At 38.4% G+C, this 22,612-nt stretch overlaps 1 protein-coding gene across 3 annotated transcripts in view; it reads left to right on the forward strand.

Annotated features, from left to right (window-relative positions):
* Positions 1 to 11,559, forward strand: part of LOC109099555 (inactive rhomboid protein 1-like) — a 36,036-nt gene extending 24,477 nt beyond the window's left edge. For 2 of the 3 annotated variants that reach the window (XM_042767479.1, XM_042767480.1), the window contains 15 exons: positions 2,981 to 3,194; positions 3,454 to 3,660; positions 4,920 to 5,042; positions 5,903 to 6,066; positions 6,191 to 6,442; positions 6,581 to 6,692; positions 6,777 to 6,851; positions 7,373 to 7,534; positions 7,619 to 7,719; positions 7,809 to 7,872; positions 7,981 to 8,075; positions 9,256 to 9,331; positions 9,543 to 9,643; positions 9,795 to 9,948; positions 10,781 to 11,559. In XM_042767479.1, coding sequence (XP_042623413.1) covers positions 2,981 to 3,194; positions 3,454 to 3,660; positions 4,920 to 5,042; positions 5,903 to 6,066; positions 6,191 to 6,442; positions 6,581 to 6,692; positions 6,777 to 6,851; positions 7,373 to 7,534; positions 7,619 to 7,719; positions 7,809 to 7,872; positions 7,981 to 8,075; positions 9,256 to 9,331; positions 9,543 to 9,643; positions 9,795 to 9,948; positions 10,781 to 11,200 — 2,320 coding nt within the window. In that variant the 3' untranslated portion in view covers positions 11,201 to 11,559. Of the gene's footprint in view, positions 1 to 420; positions 2,276 to 2,980; positions 3,195 to 3,453; positions 3,661 to 4,919; positions 5,043 to 5,902; positions 6,067 to 6,190; positions 6,443 to 6,580; positions 6,693 to 6,776; positions 6,852 to 7,372; positions 7,535 to 7,618; positions 7,720 to 7,808; positions 7,873 to 7,980; positions 8,076 to 9,255; positions 9,332 to 9,542; positions 9,644 to 9,794; positions 9,949 to 10,780 lie in introns of those variants that run through there. The other variant, XM_042767481.1, reaches the window with a different exon arrangement.
* Positions 11,560 to 22,612: the final 11,053 nt, after the last annotated feature.

The raw sequence follows: 22,612 nt of genomic DNA on the forward strand, positions 1-22,612 counted from the left end.
ACTCCCCCTGTGCTGCCTTAAAAGGCCTCCCCTCAGCTGGCCTCCCTTGTAATGATCCACAGCCGACTTTGTTATTACTATGTGTCCTTTACTCTAAACACTCACTGCACTACCAGTGTTTACTCACACTTCAAACACTTACAGAAAAAAGACTTACAGACTCTGTCCAGGATTGTGTTTTAGAAGGAGGTACACATAATTGTATTTTTGTCTTATTTTCCAGCAAAGTATTTAAACATCCTTAAAATAAGATGTGTTTATTTGAGAAGCGATATTGCATAAGATATTAAGAAATCATTATATCTTGAATTAACTGTATTATCTTAACCCGGGGATTCCAAACATTTTTGTCAGCTGAACCCCTTAAATTCTCAGTGGGTAATTTTACATTTTAGTTAATATTTCAATAATTTAATTATATTCTTGTGAGTTTTTTTGTGTTGGTTAATGCTTACATGACCTGCAAGTAAAAAGATATACAAAATGAAGATGCAAATGTATTTGTCATACTTGTGTTCCTGTTTTGTTATGTTTTCCTTCCCCATGTGCTCCGTGTGACCCAGTTTCTCCCTCTCGTTTTGATTAATCATTTGGTTCAGGTGTATCCTGTTAATTACCCTCGTTTGTCTATGTATTTAAGCCTCAGTCTGTTCAGTCTTTGGTTGTCCGGTCACTGTTATGTTATGCTGTGTTTTCCCTCACCATTTTTGCCTATGTTCTAAGCTTGTTCATTAAACAAAGTGATTTCGTACTACACCTCCTGTCTTCGCCTTCCTTCCTGAATCACCATGACAGATGACTGGATCGAATAACGCAAACTGGGCTGAAGACCAGCTGTGGTGCCTGCAGCAGGGTGGTCGGCCTTTGAAAAATTTACTTCTAACAGTGCTAAAACAGCGCTAAAATCTACATCCCTTCTGCTGTCTCCAGTTCCAAGAGCCGTTCTAGTCCTCAGTACAGAAAGTTCAGTTCCCTAGCCGATCCACGGTCAAGTTTACCGGCCGCTCCAATGTCAAGCCTGCTGGCCGCTCCCCTGTCAATTTGCCGGCCACTCTACTGTCAAGCCCGTCATCTGATTCACTCCCAAGCCCTATGATAACAGCAGCTATCTCCTTAACCTCAGCCCAAAAAAGGAGAATGAGGAGGAAATGACTGTTGGCCCTAGCCCCTGACCAGAGTCGAGAGATGGCTCTAGCCCCTGACCCGAGTCGAGAGAGTCTGTTCCAAAATGCTCTCCAGAGTCCACTCCAGAGCTCAACAGGGAGCCCACTCACGTCACAGAGCTCTACCGGGACCCCACTCAATTCACAGAGCTAAACAAGGCGTCCAACCCACCTTCATCTCCGCTGGTCCCGTCCAGCCCTCCTTTGTCTCCTGAGTCTCCTTCATCTCCGCTGGTCCCGTCCAGCCTTCCTTTGTCTCCTGAGTCTCCTTCATCTCCTGTTCCCACGTCTAGTCCAGAGAGGGCTCCTGTTCCCACGTCCAGCCCAGGGAAGGCCTCAGATCCCGAGTCTACCCCAGAGAGGGCCACAGATCCCAAGTCTAGCCCAAGGAGGGATCCTGTTTCCACGTCCAGCCCAGAGAGGGCTCCTGCCCTCATGTCAAACCCTGAGAAGGCTGTGGTTTCCATGTCCAGTCCCGAGAGGGCTTATGTTCCCAAGTCCAACCAGGAGAGGGCTTCTGTTTTTGAGAACAGCCCGGAATGGACTTCTGAGCCCAGCCCAGAGCCGGTCCCAGCCAGGGGACCCGGAGTCTCCCCCAATAAATCCTTTTTTGGAGGGGGTGGCCTATATGTCTCCAGCTGTAGTGGCCAGGCCGGGTGCCGAGGTCAAAGCCACGGAGGCCGTCCAGCCATGGCCCCTTGAACTACCTGTTCCTCCATGGTTTCCTGAACCGCCTGCTCTGCCATGGCCTCCTGAACTACCTGTTCTGCCCTGGCCTCCTGGACTGCCTGTCCCTCGAGGCCTCCAGAGCACCCCCCCCCCACCCTCTGGAAGTTAAGTGGCGCCAGGACGCGCCTTCCGGGAGGGGGAGGTAATGTCATACTTGTGTTCCTGTTTTGTTGGGTTTTCTTTCCCCATGTGCTCCCCATGACCCAGTTTCTCCCTCTCATTTTGATTAATCATTAGGTTCAGGTGTGTCCCATTAATTAACCTAATTTGTCTATGTATTTAAGCCCCAGTCTGTTCAGTCTTTGGTTGTCCGATCACCGTTATGTTATGCAGTGTTTTCCCTCATCATTCTGCCTGTGTTCTAAGCTTGTTCATTAAATTAAGTGAGTTTGAACTGCACATCCTGTCTTCGCTTTTCTTCCTTGACAGTATGATTATTATCACTGTGACTGTATTATTGTTCTAAATTACACTTGTCTTGCAAAATAAAAATAAATACTTGATAATTATGGACCCTAATTTAATTAAATTACTGCCTCTGAATTGTTAAATGCGCTACGCTTTATCATGATTTCAGTTTTATTTTGATTAATTGTCCTGCAACATTTACTTATTTTAATTTTACATTCAATGTAATTATTAACTTTTCATCAATTTTATTATTGCCCATTTGGGAAGCCCTTAACCCATTGGTAAATAGTTTGTCTTAAGCATAAATAAATTTTGTAAGAGAAAAATTTGCTTAATTCAAAATATACTTTCTGAAAAAAAAATGTTTTGCTTCAAAAGTGAACTTATTGTCTCTTAGTGATATTTTTATTGTACTTCAAAACAAAAATCCGTGATACAGAAAAAAATGTGTAGTATGATTTTATCATATTAAAAAGTAGCTTTATCCATCAATGCTTACAGATCATTCACTCAAAATTAGTGAATTCAGCAGTTGACCACCGATGTTTTGGAGATTTCATTAGGATTGTTCTGACTCTTGGATTTTACCATTTTTTTCCATTCTATCACTTTGTACACAATCACATGGTATGGTAAAACTGTTGTATTACTGTAATAAACATGAAATGTGACTGCAGGGGCACAGCAGACTGGTTTGGGGTCAGCAATGATGTGGATGCCACCCAGAAATGGCAGCGGAAGAGCCTGCGGCACTGTACCCAGCGCTACGGCAAACTGAAGCCTCAGGTGATACGCGAAATGGACCTGCCTAGTCAAGACAATCTCTCCATGACCAGTACAGAGACCCCTCCTCCTCTATACCTCCCCCCCACACAGCATGGCATGCAGAGGGTAAGCTGGACACACACAGATCCCTTTATAATTGTACGATCCGAAATGGCTTTAACTGTTCTATTTAAAACCAGGGAAACAACATTGTTTCTATAAAACATTGGCCTTCCATTAACATTTCTCCTTAGCATTCACTAAGCTGTTGCACACTATGATGAGCTGATGGTTTATGATGCACACTATGAAGAGCTGATGGTTTATGATACAGACAGTGTGATCATGACTCACTGTTTAGGCTTTATGTGTTTGGTTTCTGCAGATAGTAGACCCGCTGGCTCGGGGTCGAGCGTTCCGTAACGTAGAGGAAGTGGATGGTCTGAGTATACCTCAGACCCCCATCAGCCCCTGCGGCGTTTCCCTGTGCTCCTTCACCAGCTCCCGCTCCGGCTTCAACAGACCTCCCCGCAGACATAAGCGCGAGTCTGTCGCCAAAATGGGCTTCAGAGCGGCCGCTGCTCTAGTAAAGGTAAGAGCTGGTAGATAGAATGCAATGTAAAGCATGTTGCATCAGCATTATGTTTGATTTATAACAGTGGTTTTCAACAAGGGGGCCTCAGCAAACTTCCAAGGGGGAATTAAAATTATTTCATTACATATAATAAAACATAACTGAAATACTAAAAACACTAAAATGTCATAGATCATATAGATCATATTTCTTTTTTCTCCTCAGTTACTAAGGTTTTTATTGAACTACATACTGAATCAGAATCTAGAATTTTCTGGAATCAAAATTCATTTGAATTATGGTGAATTGTTTTTAAATATCAACATCCCCAGTTTTTTTTATATATATATATTTTTTTTTGATAATGGTTATAATTCAAGCAAAAATACCTGAGGAAATGCCCAAATTGGGTGGCCTTCAAGTCAAAAACATAGACTTAGAAAACAACAGACTTCTATCATTGTAGATGGTGTACTTTAGATGCATAGAACTGAATTGCTCCAAAAACAGATTTCATTTCTGGGATTTCCAGGGAAATCCTGCTTTGGTTTTATTATCATCCCCCAGACTTGAACACAAGAAGTTCCCCGACAGGAACAAACCACAAGATAAAGCAACAGACTTAATTTCTGACATTTGCAAAAAAAAAAAAAATCACCTTTTGATTTGAGTCAATAATCATTCCTTAAAATTCGGAAATCTCCTTTGAGCTTGCCTGCTCCTAATGTCAAAGTGACGTGAATGCTGTTGGAACAAGGCATCGGGCATCCAATAAACCCTGCTGTGCTGATTATCATAGATTACTTCAGAGGCTCACTTTGACGTCCTTGTAAAGATTGCAATAAACAAATATTACACCCCCCCCCTTTCCCCAGTAATCGATTATGTAAAAGTTGATCTCTGGCTTGACTTGTTGGCCTTGGATTTGGCCCAGTTCCATTTAGTGCTTGAGCCCAGATGACCAGGCTATAGGCCGGGAACAGCGCTAACAGATGGCTATGATAATTCCACTGGAATGTTCAGCTGTTAGTCCAATAGAATACTCTAGAACAGGTTGAGGTAATCCACTGCTTGGCTACAGAAACAGCACAGCTGCATTGGAAAGTACATTTGATCTTACCCATTGTTTGTGATGTATAACATGATCTATAATTTCATAGTTATGTTCATTTCTATTTATTACATGAACATTGAGCATAATAGTAAGCATGATGCTATTATTGACATGATGCTGTTAATGAGGATGATAGTGAAGATTATAATGACGGTGGTTTTAGGGACGTTCTCTGCGGGATGGGACCGTTCGGCAAGTGCATAGGCGGAGTTTCGCCACAGCCAGTTTCCTGGATGAGGACACTGTGGATTTCCCTGATGAACTGGACACCTCCTTCTTTGCCAAGGTGAAAACCTGCAGTTTACAGCCCAGAACATATCAGTGCTGCCACCTAGGTGTTGGCATATATAAAAGTTATTGCAAATGATCTAATTAATCATAATTTAAAGTGATATGGAAATACTTTATCCTTATATTTTTTTCTACCTATAAATGGAAGCCACAGTGTCAAAACAGTTAATCTCATATTTTTTTCAGTTCAAATGGTGGTCTCTTATTGAAAAAAAAAATAATAATACTAATAAATTTCCATTTAATTTCACATTGCAGGACGTCCCAGTTTCACTCACAGCATTTTTATTCCATTTAACTCCATCTAAAAGCTTTTTCTTAAGTGGGATCAGTGTTGTTTTATTATTATTATTATTATTATTATTATTATTATTTATTTGTATATAATAATACTATAATAAGCGTTTTTTGAATAAGCTTTTTAATACTTTCAGTTTTCATTTAAGTTTTAGTAATTCTATATGCTTTTGTAATTTTTATTAGTTTGTTTTTATATGTTTCTGTTTACTTTAAATGTAATTTAATTTAATTTTATTCCATATATTTTAGTTTAGGTAATTTTAATACTTCAACTTAGATTAGAGTTTTAGATTACTTAGATTTAATTTTTGTTATTTATCATTTTTAATTATTTAGTTTTTCAGCTAATATTTTATTATATGTTATCTTTACTTATTTCCGAAATCTATTTTTAATAATTTCAGTTTACAATAACGACACTGGCTTAGATAAAGAAAATAGCTGGGAAACTATTTTAACATTTGAAAAAATGGCACACTTAAGTTAAGAAATTAGACACCAATTATTTATGTTGTACACTTAAATGTATCTGATGTAGCCATTTTGTCCTTTTAGGATGGGCTTGCGCACGAAGAGCTGTCCACATACGCAGATGAGGTGTTTGAGTCGCCTTCTGAAGCTGCCATTAAAGAAACTGATGCCAGTAGAGCTGAAGATGAGCGCGACTTGACGGGCAGTGCCCTAGAGAGAACAGAACTAGAGCGGAGCCATCTTTTGCTGTGAGTCGCATGCACACATGACAAACATGTTTGAGTTTTTAATATTCTGAATGCTTTTAAGTGGACTTCTCACTCTGTTTTTTTTTTTTTTTTACTTATTTCTATTTCTCGCCATCTCTCTCAGTCCTCTTGAGAGGGGGTGGCGTAAGGGAACGGATGGTGCTCTGATTCAGCCTAAAGTGCGATTACGGCAGGAAGTGGTGAGTGTGGGTGGTCAGCGGCGTGGACAGCGCATTACTGTGCCTGTTAAGAAACTATTTGCCAAGGAGAAGCGTCCTTACGGGCTTGGCATGGTGGGCCGACTGACCAACCGCACATACCGCAAACGCATTGACAGCTACGTGAAGAAACAAATAGAAGACATGAATGACCACAGGTATTAACAACAGAGTCTTTTTGATGTTAACCATTGAGATATGCATAATATAGTTAGTCTCTGGTTAGATGCACATTGTGCTTTTACAGTAATTGCAAGCTTGAGATACTGAATTATAGGTGTCTGTACTTCCCACAGGCCTTTCTTCACTTACTGGATGACCTTTGTACATTTGCTGATTACCATCTTGGCAGTTTTCATCTATGGGATTGCACCTGTGGGCTTTTCACAACATGAGACAGTTGATTCTGTAAGTAAAACAACGTGTATTTGGTTTTGTCACACTGTGCTTCTGTTTAATATGATGTGTAAGAGTTTATGTCATCTGTTGTAGGTCTTACGAAACAAAGGTGTTTATGAAAATGTCAAATTCATGCAGCAAGAAAATTTCTGGGTTGGTCCAAGCTCGGTAAATATATGCATTACTTTTATTGTATTCATAGTCACTAAAAGCAAAAAGGAGTTTTTAAAAAATACTGTTATGAAATGCCAAAAATATATTTAAAAGTATATAAAATATAATATATATAATATATAAAAGTAGTAACCTAAATATTACTTTAAAATGATAATGCTTTTATCAAAAGTATTTGCATATGGCTTATGGTTTATTTTCAAACAATTTATTTTTTTACTACATATTCAAATAAAATAAACCATGTACAAAAATAGTAAAATAGTCTAAATAAATAATAGTAAAAAGTTTAAGCTTCTAAAATTAATAAAATGAAAACTGAAATAAAACAACAACTAATAAAAATTACAAATTCACAAAACTAGTTAACTAAAAAAAAAAAAAAAAAAAACGCTAATTCAAAATATTCATAAATGCTACAATAGTAAAAAATAATTCTAAAATAAAATAGATTGAGTTTAGCCTGTTACCACTATGCGCTTGCTCCATATGCAGTTCTTGTTCCTGGTGTGCAGGAGGCGCTGATTCACCTCGGGGCGAAGTTCTCACCCTGCATGCGTCAAGATCAGGACGTGCACCAGCTCATTCAGGAGAAGAAGAACAGTGAGCGGCACTCGGCGTGCTGCGTCCGTAATGACCAGTCAGGCTGCGTGCAGACCTCTCAGGAGGAGTGCTCGGTCAGTTCCTGTTTGACCTCACATATCGACATTAATGTGTGCACTCAACCTATTTTTACACAAATGGCCCTGTAATGTTCTCAGAGTACACTGGCATTATGGGTAAAGTGGCCTCAGCACCCAAGCGCTCCATTTCTAGAGGGGAAAGTGCGTCAGTATGGCTCTGTGTGCCATCAAGACCCAAGGTACATTTATAGCCCTCTTCAATTTTTTTTTTACCCCTTCACATTGCCTGTGGATTTAACGATCTTATTTAACTCATTTTTACTGTTAGAATTTGCCTGGAGCCTGCCTCCGTTACTCCTCATGAGTGGCCTGATGACATCTCTAAGTGGCCGGTGAGTTTGCTACAGTGACGGTCTCTCCACCATTGACCAACATGACCATGACATTTAATGTTCTTGCTTTATTTTAATACTGCTATACCCTGTTTTTTCCTCTGTCAGATATGCACCAGGTACAGCACAGGGAACCACACTAACCTGCCACACATTGATTGCGTCATCACTGCCAGACCCTGCTGCATCGGAACCAAAGGAAGGTGAGGAGAACCTGCGGACACCCATGACATCATGAGATATTGCCAAGTGATTCACAACAAAGACTGATAACAGGGAGAAATAAATAAAAGCATATAAACTACTTTGGGCTTTGTAGGATTAGAGAAGAGAAGTATTTTATGCTCACCAAGGCTGCATTCATTTAATCAAAGACACATTAAAAATAGTGATATTGTGAAATATATATTTTTTTTATTTAATTTTAGAATTTAATTTATTCCTGTGGTGGAAAAGCTGAATTTTCAGCATCATTACTTCAGTCTTCAGTGTCACATGGTCCTTCAGAAATCATTGTAATATACTGTTTGATGCTTAAGAAGTATTACTTATTATCAGTGTTAAAAACAGTTGTGCTGCTGTACATTTTTTGTGGAAACTATTTTTTTTCAGGATTCTGTGATGAATAGAAAGTTCACAAAAAAACTGTATTCTTATTAATACAAATCTTTTGCAGCATTATAAATTACCTTCTTGTGTTCAGAATTAAATCAAATTAATAAATCCTTAAAGTATTAATTTCTTTAAAATAAAAAATTGTACTGATCCTAAACTTTTGAATGGTAGTGTGTGTTTCTTGCATCTGAAAACATGACTAATTTTGAATAAGAAAGATGTTGTTTGACACCAGATGATTACAGCATCTACTGCCAGGAGCTGACAGGGCTCATGCAGGAGCGGTATTAACATCTCGTGGCAAATGTCACAAAAACTTATCATGTGTCAGTAGATCATGACATGTGCCACAGAAAATTGTGTAACAAGACGCAGTATGTTTTGGAACCTTATATGCCGCTGCCTGCAGAAGTAAAAAAAATAATATATGTTATATATTACTTAATAGTATTGCTTTTAAACATAGGTTTTAAGCCAACAATAACTGAGTTCATTTTTGCAAGAACAATACTGTAAGGTCTCATGTCCTGTTATATGTATTATTAAAGAGCAACCTTATATTGTAATATGTTCATATTAGTCTAGTTTCTCCAAAATGAATGTCTTAACTTCTGCTGTGAGTACATTTTGGAAAATTTATTATTTAATTAGGCTTTATTGTTGTGTTTTTTTTTATGGGTTTGTTTGGCTATTATTTGATATTATTCATTATTTATTATTTGATATCTATTATTTCTCCATCATGTTTGTGAATTGTGATTTTCACAGGTGCGAGATTACATCAAGAGAGTACTGTAACTTTATGAAGGGATACTTCCATGAGGAGGCTACACTGTGTTCTCAGGTCAGTAAGCATTACCCGTTGACATGTAAGTATTGATCTACATTCTATTCATTTGTCATGTAGAGAAGTAGTGCAATTTTATGGATTACCAGCAGGGGGTGTAAAGACCTTCAGCTGTGCCAGTGTCTGTAATTAAAGTGTACAGCTCTTTAGCAATAAATTGTAATTTGTGTAATTGAGATTGTGGATAAAACTGATTATCTGCTCTCAGGTTCATTGCATGGATGATGTGTGTGGCCTCTTGCCTTTCTTGAACCCCGAGATCCCAGACCAGTTCTATCGGCTCTGGCTCTCTCTCTTCCTGCATGCTGGGTGAGTAGGAAGTGTGATCCGTTGCAGGGGGCCTATTGTGAATTTCGCAATAAATGAAATGCAGTGTCAGATTACTTATCCTGACTGCACTTTCTTGACAAAGGTAAAGGCGCGTTTGACTGGTTGAGTAAGTCTGTTCCCGTCTCTGCAGGATACTGCACTGCCTGGTGTCTGTGTGCTTCCAGATGACCATTCTGAGGGATCTGGAGAAGCTAGCAGGCTGGCTGAGAATCTCCATTATCTATATCCTCAGTGGGATTACAGGCAACCTGGCCAGTGCCATCTTCTTACCGTACAGAGCAGAGGTACAGGAAGACTACAGCCCCTTGAGTCTTAAACTCCTCACATTCAGTAACGAGATCATTTAATACAGACCCGCAAGTGTTAGCAGTTGAATCCAACCTTCAAATCATTTCTTTCTTTTTGCATTAGCCTTCAATGTTATCACATAGTTATCTTAAAGGTTTTATATAGCAGGTGCACTTGCATCAGAAGTTGGGGGCTGTGCTTAAAAAAAAAAAAAACAAGAAAGAAAGAAATTAATACTTTTATACAGGAAACTGATCAAAAGTGATATCTGTAGTTATAAAATGTTTCTATTTGAAATAAATACTGTTCTTTCTAATTTTCTATTCATTCAAAAATAAAATGTATTACAATTTCCACATAAACGTTAAGCAACACATTTTTTTCCCGCTTTGATATTAATAAAAAAAATTCTTGCGCATCAAATCAGCATATTAGAAGCATAGACATTGAGGACTGAAGCAATGGCTGTTCATAATGTTCTTAAAGTATTCAAGTATGTAGTATGTATATAATCCACTATGTTGGATTTCTCATGTGGTCTATGATGGCTGTTGAATCACTGGAGCTCACGGGATGGTAAAGTCTCCATCGGATACACATTTGGCAGACGTAGAAGGTCACCCTGGCATTTTTCAGCTACTGCATGCAGCGTTTACAGACATAATGCTCATTTAATATACTGTTTTTCACATACTATATAGTAGAAAAGTAGTCCTATTCGTATGGCTTATCATCTAGTTTGCATCTCCCAGGTTATTTGAGTTTCAGACTGCTGGTTTGTGTGGATATAACATGCTAATAACTGCCCCTCTATTCTCCTAATACCAGGTGGGTCCGGCTGGTTCTCAATTTGGCATCTTGGCCTGTCTGTTCGTGGAGCTGTTCCAGAGCTGGCAGATCTTGGCACGGCCATGGAGGGCCTTCATCAAGCTATCATGCATAGTGCTGTTCCTCTTCGCCTTCGGCCTGCTGCCCTGGATAGATAATTTTGCCCACATCTGTGGCTTTGTCTCAGGCTTCTTCCTTTCCTTTGCCTTCCTGCCCTACATCAGCTTCGGCCCAATGGACATGTACCGCAAACGTTTGCAGATCCTAGTGGCACTTGCTCTGTTCCTGTGCATCTTCTCCAGCTTTGTTGTACTCTTTTACATTTACCCCATCAAGTGTGAGTGGTGTGAGCTTCTCACCTGCATCCCGCTGACAGACAAGTTCTGTGAGAAATATGACCTCAATGCTCACCTCCACTGAGGCCTTGCAGAAGAAGGGCTAGAATCGAGGGCAGTTGGATGCCAACTTCATCTTTCTGGAGGCCTGGAATGATTTGATTACAGACTCTTAAAATGTACAGTCTTTTTATATAATGTACTTTCTAAAGAAGGTTTTATTGTTTTTAATTTCTCCAGCTCAGAGAAGAGCACGCCCCAGGAGGGAAAAATAATAATAATACTGCCAATCGTGCCTTTTCACTCAGTACCAGCTACTGCCATGTCCTGTAAGATCAGAGCACTTTTGAGGCAAACCTGTGTGTAGTGCAACTACAGGGTAATGTTTGGTAGTGTTTTAGCTACCTGATCACATATATCACAAAATACAATGTGACAAAATCACTAAGTCTGCCTTCATTTTTCCCCCCATCTTTTTGTTCCTTAAAATGGGATATTTTGAGTTTATTTACCATAGGGACAAAAAAAAAAAAAAAAAAAAATATTTAAGTTGAAAGACTTAAAAATGATGCTCATTTGCATCTCAAAAAGTACTTTGAAGCACTGCACCCAACTCAAATAGGAAGCAGCATAATTATGCTGTCTATATGGGAGGATCACATGTGTCCTTTGTGGAAAAAGCAATCCCATAATGATTTGCAATAAGCTAATTTCTATGCTAAAATTAATTTGATACTAAAATGCTAAAAACCAAGTACAAAAAGTAAAACAAAAATAGTTAACTTAATTTACTATTATCTAATTTTACTATTATTTAATAGTTAAATCATATAGGAGAGCACATAAATAAATACTTACATTTAAATGATAAATAAATGATAAATGATGAATTGAAAAAAAAAACCTTTCTGATATTTATCATTTATCATTTCAGTTTCACTAAAATATTATATAACACAACCATTTCCAACATTGATAATAATAATATTTGCCTGCTGAAAATTCAGCTTTGCCATCACAGAAATAAATGACATTACATTAATTAAAACAAATAAATAAACTGTCATGTTGATCAAATAAATGCAGCATTGAGCTTTTTTTACCAAAGAAACGAGAAAAATATTAACAACCCCAAAATTGATATAATAGTATAATAATATAATAACCATATACAGAATTGTAAACTGTTTTTTATGAAAATAAGGTGATGCCTTTATATGAAAAGATCCTCATATTTGAGGGTCGTAGGCATCAAAAAGTTTGAAAATCACTTAATTATAGTGTTGCAGTTTCAAGTCTATTGAAATCAATTGTGAGTCATGCCTCTGTTCACTTTGTGGAAGCAATGTCATTTGTAAGCAGACACTCCCTTAGAAGGAAGCTATCTGAGTACACACTAGACAGCAGTTCAGCTCACTGTTTTTTAGCAGAGTCATAATGAATGTCATAATGTTGCTATAAATGAAAGTTCATGTCATGTCTGAACTGTCTCGAATATCCAAATACTATATTAGAAGTATAAATTCATTTCCATTCCACTAGAAGCGTGGTTTTACGGATCCAGAGCCCTGCCCGGTGCGCTCACACGTCTGTTCTTCAGACAGCTGCATGTTTTTGCATACTCATCTGTGACAGAGGATGATTGGTCCTGATCTCAGAGCAGCTCTTTGTGCCGTAAGTGTGTGGGGGAGGTTCACGGTTTACACGCGTTGCGCTGCCTGCCATCATCCTGAAGGATCTGCGGGAGTCTGGAGAGCGCATCACTGCATTAATGGAGCTCCATCTTCACGGTCCAACGTCTCTCCTCCACCTCCTGTAAAAAAAAAAAACGTAAAAGGCTTCTCTATTGTGAGCTATGCTAATTACAAGTCTCCCATCCCCCGTTTCCCTAATGTAGCAAAAACAACAAGCAAACCCAGTGTTAGTTTAGCTGAAATGGTAATTAAAATCTAACTAATTAATGTGTGCATTGGGCTCCGGACTGCAGTGGTCGCTCAAGTGCTCTTCTGCTGCTGTTCACAAACAGAGCCACTATGGCTTAAAGTCTCAGATCTGCCACAAAGAATGATTGCCATCATTCCATGCCATCATATTGTATTTCATACGCGTTTTTAACTTCTTCGCTAACCCGTCTGCTCCTTCCCCGACTCTGATAAGGACAAAGGAGCAGCTGAGGGAAGCACTGCAATCAGATCTTTTTAGCAGCTCTATACATCAAACCCCACACAGGCACTTGAGAGGAAATTAGCCTTCTCTCCCCCAGGCCCCAGCTTCTCCATCCACTGGCCTATAGAGATGGTAATTTTAGGGTAAGAGGGCCATATCGCAAATCATTGATCGGAATCAAATCAGCATGCAGGGAGACGCTCTAATCCGGCTACTTCAATTGTGCATAACTGCTATTTGCTGATTAGCGGGCCGCTCTCCACCGGAGGAAATATTTGAGATACAGTGCTATGATGTCTCTCTCCATCAATTTCTCTGTTTCCTTAATTTATTTTCTATTACATCCTCATTTGCTTTTTAATAGTACTTCTTCAGTTGACTCCAGGAACTAAATATGAATATAGAGGTCTTTCTGTCTAAGTATATGTTTACTATGGAACAATACAGTGGGGTTCAAGACTCTCTTTTTCTTACTTTTTTCTATACCTTTGTAAAGTCATTACAAATGACACACACACCATAACTATTTGAACTGGTCTGTTGACTATTTGAGCTCCACAAGTTCATGTAAAACCTGATGATCATGTTCTCCAGCATGATTTGAATCTTGAAAAAAAAAATCATTTTAAGTCATCCTTAGGCCTCCTAGTGGTTCCCATTCCCTTTCTTGAAAGCCACTGAATTAAACTGCATTAAGAGACTTTTTGACTTGGCTGATTACAAACATTGACGAGATTTAACAGTTAACCCCTGTGGTCAGAAAGGGGACATTTTTTTTTCTTCCAGCTGTTGACAGATTAACCACATTTCTGATCAGTGAATTGAGACATCGTTACAGTCCTGTAGACCGAGGCAGGATGTGTATTTACTGAAGTACAGAAACCGAGACCAATTCTTGGCTTGACCTCTTCTTGCATCTGTGGCGTAGTGGTTATCACATGCTACTTGCAGTTATGCCATGGTGCAGCTTGTCCCTTTTCCCTGCCTCTCTTTCCTGTCAACATTTTATCCAATAAAATAACCAAAATGGATTTAACAAAACAATTAGTCATTTTAGACAAAGTTCGCCATCAGACTCATCTATTTGGGTCTCATTATTCTCACAATAGGGCAGATATTACAATTATATGCATTTTTGTCTTAATGAATGACAAATAAAACACTCAAATCTGAATTTAATCATCAAGTTAATTTAAAGCATCAAAACATTAAATCGTATAGTGTGAAAAAATGGATATTAATTTTGAGAATTCCTAAAGATTTCATTCAGCAACAGTGTTAATCAATTATTAGTGATTTAAAGATTAAATTTGAGTCTTAAATGATGGCAAAGGTAATTAAATGTAAAAATAGAGGAAATGAGCATATGTAATTTCGACATCTACCAAAACCGATATAAAAAATACATTCATCAGCTGATAACCAGTATGGTGCCATTATACAACGCATCTTTAGCTGTAAGTCATGTTCTAGCAGTGCTGTGATGTGGATGATAAACAGCAGTGTGTGCTGTACCTCCATTTGATCAGGCGGAGGAGTCATACTGCAGGCAGAGAGGTAGAAGGATGGGGGGTGGGTGCTGAAAGCCGATTCTGAAACAGGAACCTGGCAGCTGCACAGCAGGTGGTCAGTGGCAGGCTGTCTATCCTCATTGTCCCTCAGATGAGCACGTAGGCCACAGCAGACCCCCAGAGCCACTGCTGCAGGTCAGGGGCTTACAGGTGATCGAGCCGGGGGGAGGGGTGCTGGATGGATACCACGCACCTGCTTCAGACACCACAGTCATGGCTCAGTGAAGAGAGAGGAGCCCCTGGTTGTAAGATGTGGCCTATCTGCCACCTGTGCCGTGCCCCCGTCATTTTAGAGGGGGCAAGAGGCATCAGGTAGATGAATAAAAAAGGGTTATCTATTAAAACATGCTAAATATAGTCCATTGACCTCACTTTTAAACTTTTTATTATCTAGTGACGGTAATTAAGTCCAATGAAAGTGATTGAAACCTCAGTTAATTAGAATTGTTTTTTAATAGCAAGCAATCATCATAAATGCTATTTAGGTTTATGATAGTTTATGGCTGTCCTTCACGGGTGTTAGTCTGAGTTGACAAAGGAAGCACTGCCTCCTCAAAAAATGTTGGATTAGAAAATAATTTACAGTTAAGAAATGATATAAATGTTATGGTTTACAAATTCACAAAAATGAACAGTAAAGTCATGAAAGGAGGACAATGTAAGTTAATGTTGCAATGTAAACATTTTAAACATGAGAATTTTTATGTGACTTTATATTATTGTATAAGGTTATAATATTATAGTATTGTTCTTTTTTATTGATAAAGTAAATTGTGCACCATATACATTGCCATTCAAAGGTCTGGGGTTGCTAAGATTTAAAAAAAAAAAAAATTATAGAGATTTTATATAGAGGTTTTATATATCTTATTCTCACCATGGCTGCCTTTACTAGATCAAAAATACAGTAAAACAGTAGCATTGCTCAATTCTGTGTGGCAGCCCTGTAGGTTCATTGTTTTAAGAGTTAACCGTCATGCTTTCCATCTCCTTTGGTTCTTTCATTTGCCTACTCAGCTGTCAAATCCAGGCCTCAGGCTGTGACGGCTCTGTCTCCCCCAGCAGCACTGATCCTCAACCTTTCATTCTTGGCTCCACAACCCTCTGTTTGTAAATTACATTTCTGCTAGTTAGGGACGAGTTAAACAAGCTCCTCTAGGCCCACACAATGCCCTCTTGAAGAAAAATGAGCGACCTCAATGTAGCAGATGCACAGTTGATCATCAGTACTAATCCAACCAAACTGATGTTTGTTGATATACCTCCAATTATCCATACACATATTCTGACAATTACCTCTAGAAAACATGCATTAAATATTTGATAAGCAAATATTAGACCAGTGTTTACCAAACACAGCTGCATCCAATTTTTTTGTTACTCAATTTCTTTTTTAAGGAGGAAGAGAATATGCTTAAGAGCTCAACCAATATTACTTTTTTATGACTAAAAAGGAATACAGAATGGTTGTAAGGGTCTGATAATATGCAGAACTCATTATTAATTAGTTTATAGATAGATAGATGGATGGATGGAAGTATGGATGGATATGGATTGTGTGTGTGTGTGTGTGTGTGTGTGTGTGTGTGTGTGTGTGTGTGTGTGTGTGTGTAGTTGTTTTGTGATCAAAATGTTACTGATTTATTATATATTAAATTATAATATTTTATACCTTTGTGTTAGAATATCTGTGCTTGTTTTTAACCCACATTTTTTGACCCACTAAATATACATTTGTGGTATGATAATTCTGAATGATATCTAATATAATATCAAAAGAAAAAGTGGATTTGTGTTGATGTGCAGGCAACTGAATCTTATTGCTGAGGTTGTTGGGGTACATTAGACAAAACAGATTGAGAAACACTGATTAGACCATCCTCGTGGTTTTAGGAACTCAAAAAAGTACTAAATGTAATACTGGTTCTGCCACATATCAGTGGTTACCACTGATGAATCCAAATTTACAGCACAAGTGTCCATTTCATAACCGGAAAAACAGAAAGTATTACAAGTTGGACCTCCCTAACGCTGTTTGACCCATTGTGCTGAGGAATGGTGCATTGTTCTCCCTCACGACCAGCGTGTGTAATCAGTAAACAGAGCATGTGTGGGCTTGCCCCGACCCGAGGTGCGGCTTGTGTCTCAGGTTGTTCTGTGCTGGATCAGCGTTATAAAAAAAAGGACTGGTTGAAGCATGAGGTTGTCAAAGATATTGGAGCGTCTCACTCTGAGGGGGTCATTCTGAATTACTGCATACAGACGATAGTTCTTTAATTATAAAGAATGTCGCAACTGAGCATAACACTGTAGTAGATGGTGCTAATGCTGTTTGTCATCCATGAGCTCTATAAAGTCATGGATGCCAAGCCAGTTTGTCGTGAGCCACCTGATTAATATTTAGATTAAGAACATTCATCTCATAACCCCTTCAGTTACTTCATTAAAGCTCATCATCTGCAATAATGAGATATCTGAGACTGGAGCATTTTGACGTGACTCACCACACAGATTTTAAGCCAACTGCTTTTCTCTTTTAATTTAAAATGACTGTTTTATTAAATCTAGTGTGTATCCACCTCTTACAGTTTCTCCTGCAAGATATTTCAGCTCTTCTTTCATCAGACCTCGTGACAATGTAATTAGTTCAATCATAGTGATTATAGATTCTTAATCAGATCCTCTGGGGCCATTGCTTTCTCTCTCTCTCTCTCTCTCTCTCTCTCTCTCTCACACACACACACACAGAAAGAAGTACATTTAATTGGACATCTATCTGTCTGTCAAGATAATATTTATATATAAATATAATAAATGCAAATGTTTAACTATTTGTCTACCTTTTCTATGTATATATCTATATCTTTCTATTCTATCACTTCTTTCAATGTTCTATCAATGCTTTAAGTTGGAATCAATAAGATAAACTTTCAGATAATTTTCACATACTTGCTGACTTCTTACCCTGATTTGTACAGTTGACCACCTCAACTCTTCTCAAAAGTAACTCAAGCTGAATAAATCTCCAGATGGAGATAACAGAGCTGAACAGCATTTCCTGCTTTAAATGAAACACATTTCTGGGAACCATTCATAAACCATGTGATCTTGTGTGCTATGTGAGCTACTTGTTCTGTACTATGATTTTGTTGACCATCCATTGCAAAGAATTCTAAGGTTAGAGGGCTGATGCGGGCATGACATTGCCAGGGCGAGTTGAGACATGTTCGAGAAGCCCTCCCAAGGACCAGGCACGTGGACCGTTGTACCAGGAACAGCTCTCACCCAATCACAGCCTGCAGTCTCAGTGAATGGCCTGCCAACTAAATTACAGCTTTGCTGATTTGCACTGGAGTGGCTCTCTAAACAGGATAATCAAGTGTTGTCTTCAAAGCTCACAACTCTCAACGAAACTCAAAGTTCAGAGGGAAGATTACTTCAGCAAAGTCACAATCCTCTCAGCTGCTCATAAAGAACCCTATTCAAATATGTAGGCTACTCATTGTTTAAAATTATGGAGACTAGAAAAAGTATTTCTAAGGAAAGTTGTACTTTTGAACTTTTAGTTCTGAGATTCAGCCCTTTCTGTGTGACAACTAGCCCCAGTCTCCCCTACACTTTAAAGGATATCCTGTCACGGACACCCAGCAGTTCATTCTTGTCCATTTCTTTCAAGTGTAACACATCCAAAATACTGGCCCCCACCTTTGAAAGCACCCCACAAACTTGAGCCGTCTCATAAAACTAACAGGCGTGCCATCCGCTGCACAACTGTATGGTAAATCAGGCATGCATTGTCCCCGTTTAAAGATGAGGCTCATCCGTTCGGTCCAGACTCTTAACAAGAGCTTTACAATATGGTGTGAGTCGCTCTAGTGAATGAACACACCGGTGGATGTGGCTCAGCCTTGGGAGGTAGCTCAGCAGGCCTCCATTGTAATGCTAAAATGGAATCAGGGAGCCAGGATACACATTTAAAGGATAAGACATGGGGAGAGACTGAGAGGGCCGGAATCACAGCAAAGACAGGCAGCAGCTCCCCTTCCATCAGACGTCACCCTGAGAGGGACAACATGTTCAAGGAGCTTTTATGACAGCAGCTTTTTACTGAAGCATTTAATAAGCTGCGTAGTGATTGCCCAAGAAGTCCGTAACCAAAAAAAAAAAGAAAAATCTGTGATACAAAAATAAAAGGTTTGCAGTTGTATTCTTTAGCATAAACTGGCAAATATGGCATCATACAGCATTAACTATTATGAATCCTATTATGAATTGTGGTTACAGAAAATTATGAATGGGGTCCAGTGTTGTTTTCGACCCAACTGACATTCCTTGTATGGACAGTTCTTTAGAATATTTGTTTTTTGTGTCTGTGTATTTCGCAAAAAAAAAAAAAAAAAAAAAAGGTTTTAAACAAAATAGGGATGAAAAAATTAACAGAACAGTCATTTAATTTATGAACTAACCTTTTATTTAAATATATCTGTGCATAGCAAACTTAATTAAACACTAATTTATAAACTTTCCAGATTTCATAAAAAAGGTTTTGTAAGGCATGCATTTCCATTGAATGACTAGTTACCCAAAATGAAAATTTTGGGTAACTAGTCACCTTCTGGCCATCCAAGATATTGATACGGTTGTTTCTTCAACAGATTTAGAGAAATTTTGCATTACATCCAGTGAAAAAGTCATCTCATCTGAATCAGAAGTGAAATATGCACAGTTCAAGCACTGTTTACAATTTCTCCAAATCAATGAAGAAGCAAACTCATCTACATCTTGAATGGCCTGAGAGTGAGTAAATTTTTGGGTGAACTATTCCTTTAATAATAACAATAATAATAATAATTTCAATTGAAATTTGACTCTGTACTGACACTAAATACAAAAAAATTAACAGTAAAGCACATTAAATACACTGAGAAATAATTGTCGTCCGCATGAGCAGCACATATTATACTGTACTGTAGGACTGTGTGGCTTCTTTTGCTCAGGTCTCCTATTCGAACACTACTTCTCCATAGAGAGCAGTCTGGCACTATCTGTTTGAGACTTCACAAGGGAGTCATTCCCAAACAACAAGTTAAATGTCTGCATAGACTTTGTTTCTATGACCTCAATTGGCCAAAAGGCCAGAACAATTAGCTGATTAGATATAAATGGCACACAGGAGCTCTTTAGAAACAGGCTGAACTTCATGAAGGCATGTATATTGTGATCACCATTTAATAAACATCTGTGTATTTTCTATGTGAGGACCCAAGCTCACAATGGAATTGAATCTTTGGCATCAGTTTGTACACTTGACACTGAGTTTCTTTGCATGCTCCCAACTGTTTTGAGACTGTGTATAACTGGCACAGGGCAGCAGGCAGAGTTTGTCTGGAATAGAGTCAATGCGTCCCATAGTCCTCTCTGAATTGGAGAGTGTGAATCTACACTTCCAAATGTCCTGGAATGATCAGCTTTTTAACAACTGCTGCTTTTACAGAACTAGACGAGCAAAACTTGCATGTCAGAACAACAAAACTTCATTTTAGTCAATGGCTGCTTTGTCAATTTCAGCTTGTTGGCTCAAATATATCGCAGTTGTTTTGCTGAATCTTTTGATTCCCAGAGTAAGGACAACTGCTGTGGTGTTATTAGTCAAATGACAGAACTTGGATGGGCTCTAAACTCTTTCGCTAAAGCTGTGGTGGTTCTCTCTTCCTCTATATTCACTGTTCTTTTGCTTTGGCTCATACAGCAGATAACTGGCATTGGTTCAGACCACATGGCCTTCTGTTTCAATGGACAGTCTTACCTGGCCAGGGTGAGTGATGCGTAGCTGTCCTGTCCTGTGTGAAAGCTGTGATTGGAAAGTAGAGAGCCCACAGGACTGTCACTCCTGTTCACCTCTTCTAATGATACCTCTACTATCATTAGACTGGCCCAATGCATGTAATTTTCTCCCCTCCTTACCCATCCTTCTGTCCCCTGTCCTCTAATTATGCATCTGTGCAACAAACCTGTAGCCCACAGAGACATCTCAGCATCACAGGCCCCTTCAGTCAGTGACAGAGTATATATTGTGAAAAGTTACTGTATATTGTAAAATAAAATCTAACATTAAATTAAACAAATTTATTTCAGGGTTTATCCTTAAAGATATATTTCACCCCAAAATTATTCTCAAGTGAATTTATCTTGTTTTGAATCTGTTTAGATATTCTTGCTAAAACATTCACATAGCAGAGAACATATTGCAGCACAATATAAATAAATAAATAAATGAACTGATTCTTTAGTTTCTTTGTCTCCTGTAAACAAACGTCTGGAAAACAAAATATCTTAGTGTATTAAGTTAAGTTTTCAATCAGGGTTGAATGTAAGTATATTTTGTGGCTGATTTTTCTAGTCTTTTATTTTATTATTATTATTTATTATTATTTTTTGCACTCACATATGGAAATAGATACATTTACTGGAAAGAATTGTATGAAACTATAATTTGTAATTATAATAAAGTAAAAGTATAATTTATTTGGCCTTTAATGTATTGTAGAAGGGACATGAAAGTTTACAGGGAATGGGACCACAACAAGACCCATACCAGTTTTGATCCTGAACCAATGATTTATTGTACATATGTGCTCTCATGTGTGCCATATTGCAATATACTTCCTTTTTTATTTGGCAGACACTGTTAAGCAAAACAACCTACAAGGCATACATTTTAAATGCATGTCAAGCTAAAATGCAGCACATATATCACAACTCACAACTTGTGGTAAGCCAGTTACAGGAACACTTTGACCCTGTGTTTGTGTTCCACTCAAATGACTACAGTGATATTTTTCTTTCTCGTCACTGTGGTGTGTTGTCAAACAACATGTATTTAATTATAAACAGTTCAGTACTTAACACACGGGTACACACAAATCACACTCTCCATATATTTCCCTGCTTCAACTTCCCTGTCTTTCTCCCCCTCTACTTCTCATCTCCGTCCCGCAGGAGAATTATTATCCACCTCAGTCCTCCTGGGCCCAATTACAAGGCTCTGTGTCATCAGAGGTGTTCAATTTTACCTTACTATACTATTGTACTCACTGTACGTTTGACTGTGTTTATGACTGTATGTACATTTGTATATGAATTCATGTGTATATGTATGTGTCCTTAGAGCTTGTATTGTAAAGGGAAATTCTCCATTTAAATTCATTCGATTCATTTCATTCCAGATCTGAATGGAACACATGAAGATATTTTGAATGTCGGTGGGGAACAGAACAACTTTGGACACCAATGATTTTTCATCATTGAGACCTTTTTCAAAATATCTTCTTTTCCACTGTAAAATTTGATTGTTGCAATTTGAGACCACACTTAAAATTTAGCATTAGAATAAATTCCCAGACTCAACTTTTATGTCCAGTTTTCAAGTTGTCACTTAGTACAACTAAGCATTTCAAGTTGACTAAACTATACAAATACTTTTTTCTAAACTTAAAACAGTGTTGAAGACATATATGGAAAATTTGCTAAGAATTTATGCAGGATATTTTTCACTGTAGCATGCTTAGTATCCACTGACACACTATGGAAGGGTGTCATGTGACCCGTGACCCCCATATCCACCTGCTGTCAGCTTGATTACAAGAAGCCAGGGGAGTATGGAAGTGCATGGAAGTACATATCCGTGCACTGTGCCTTCCAGAGATTCCCACTGCTTCTGAGAATCCAGAGCACTTGTGTTCTCCTGATTGTGTATTTGC

The sequence above is a fragment of the Cyprinus carpio genome, chromosome A12 (genome assembly GCF_018340385.1).
Source record: "Cyprinus carpio isolate SPL01 chromosome A12, ASM1834038v1, whole genome shotgun sequence".
In the NCBI taxonomy this organism is placed as follows: domain Eukaryota; kingdom Metazoa; phylum Chordata; class Actinopteri; order Cypriniformes; family Cyprinidae; genus Cyprinus; species Cyprinus carpio.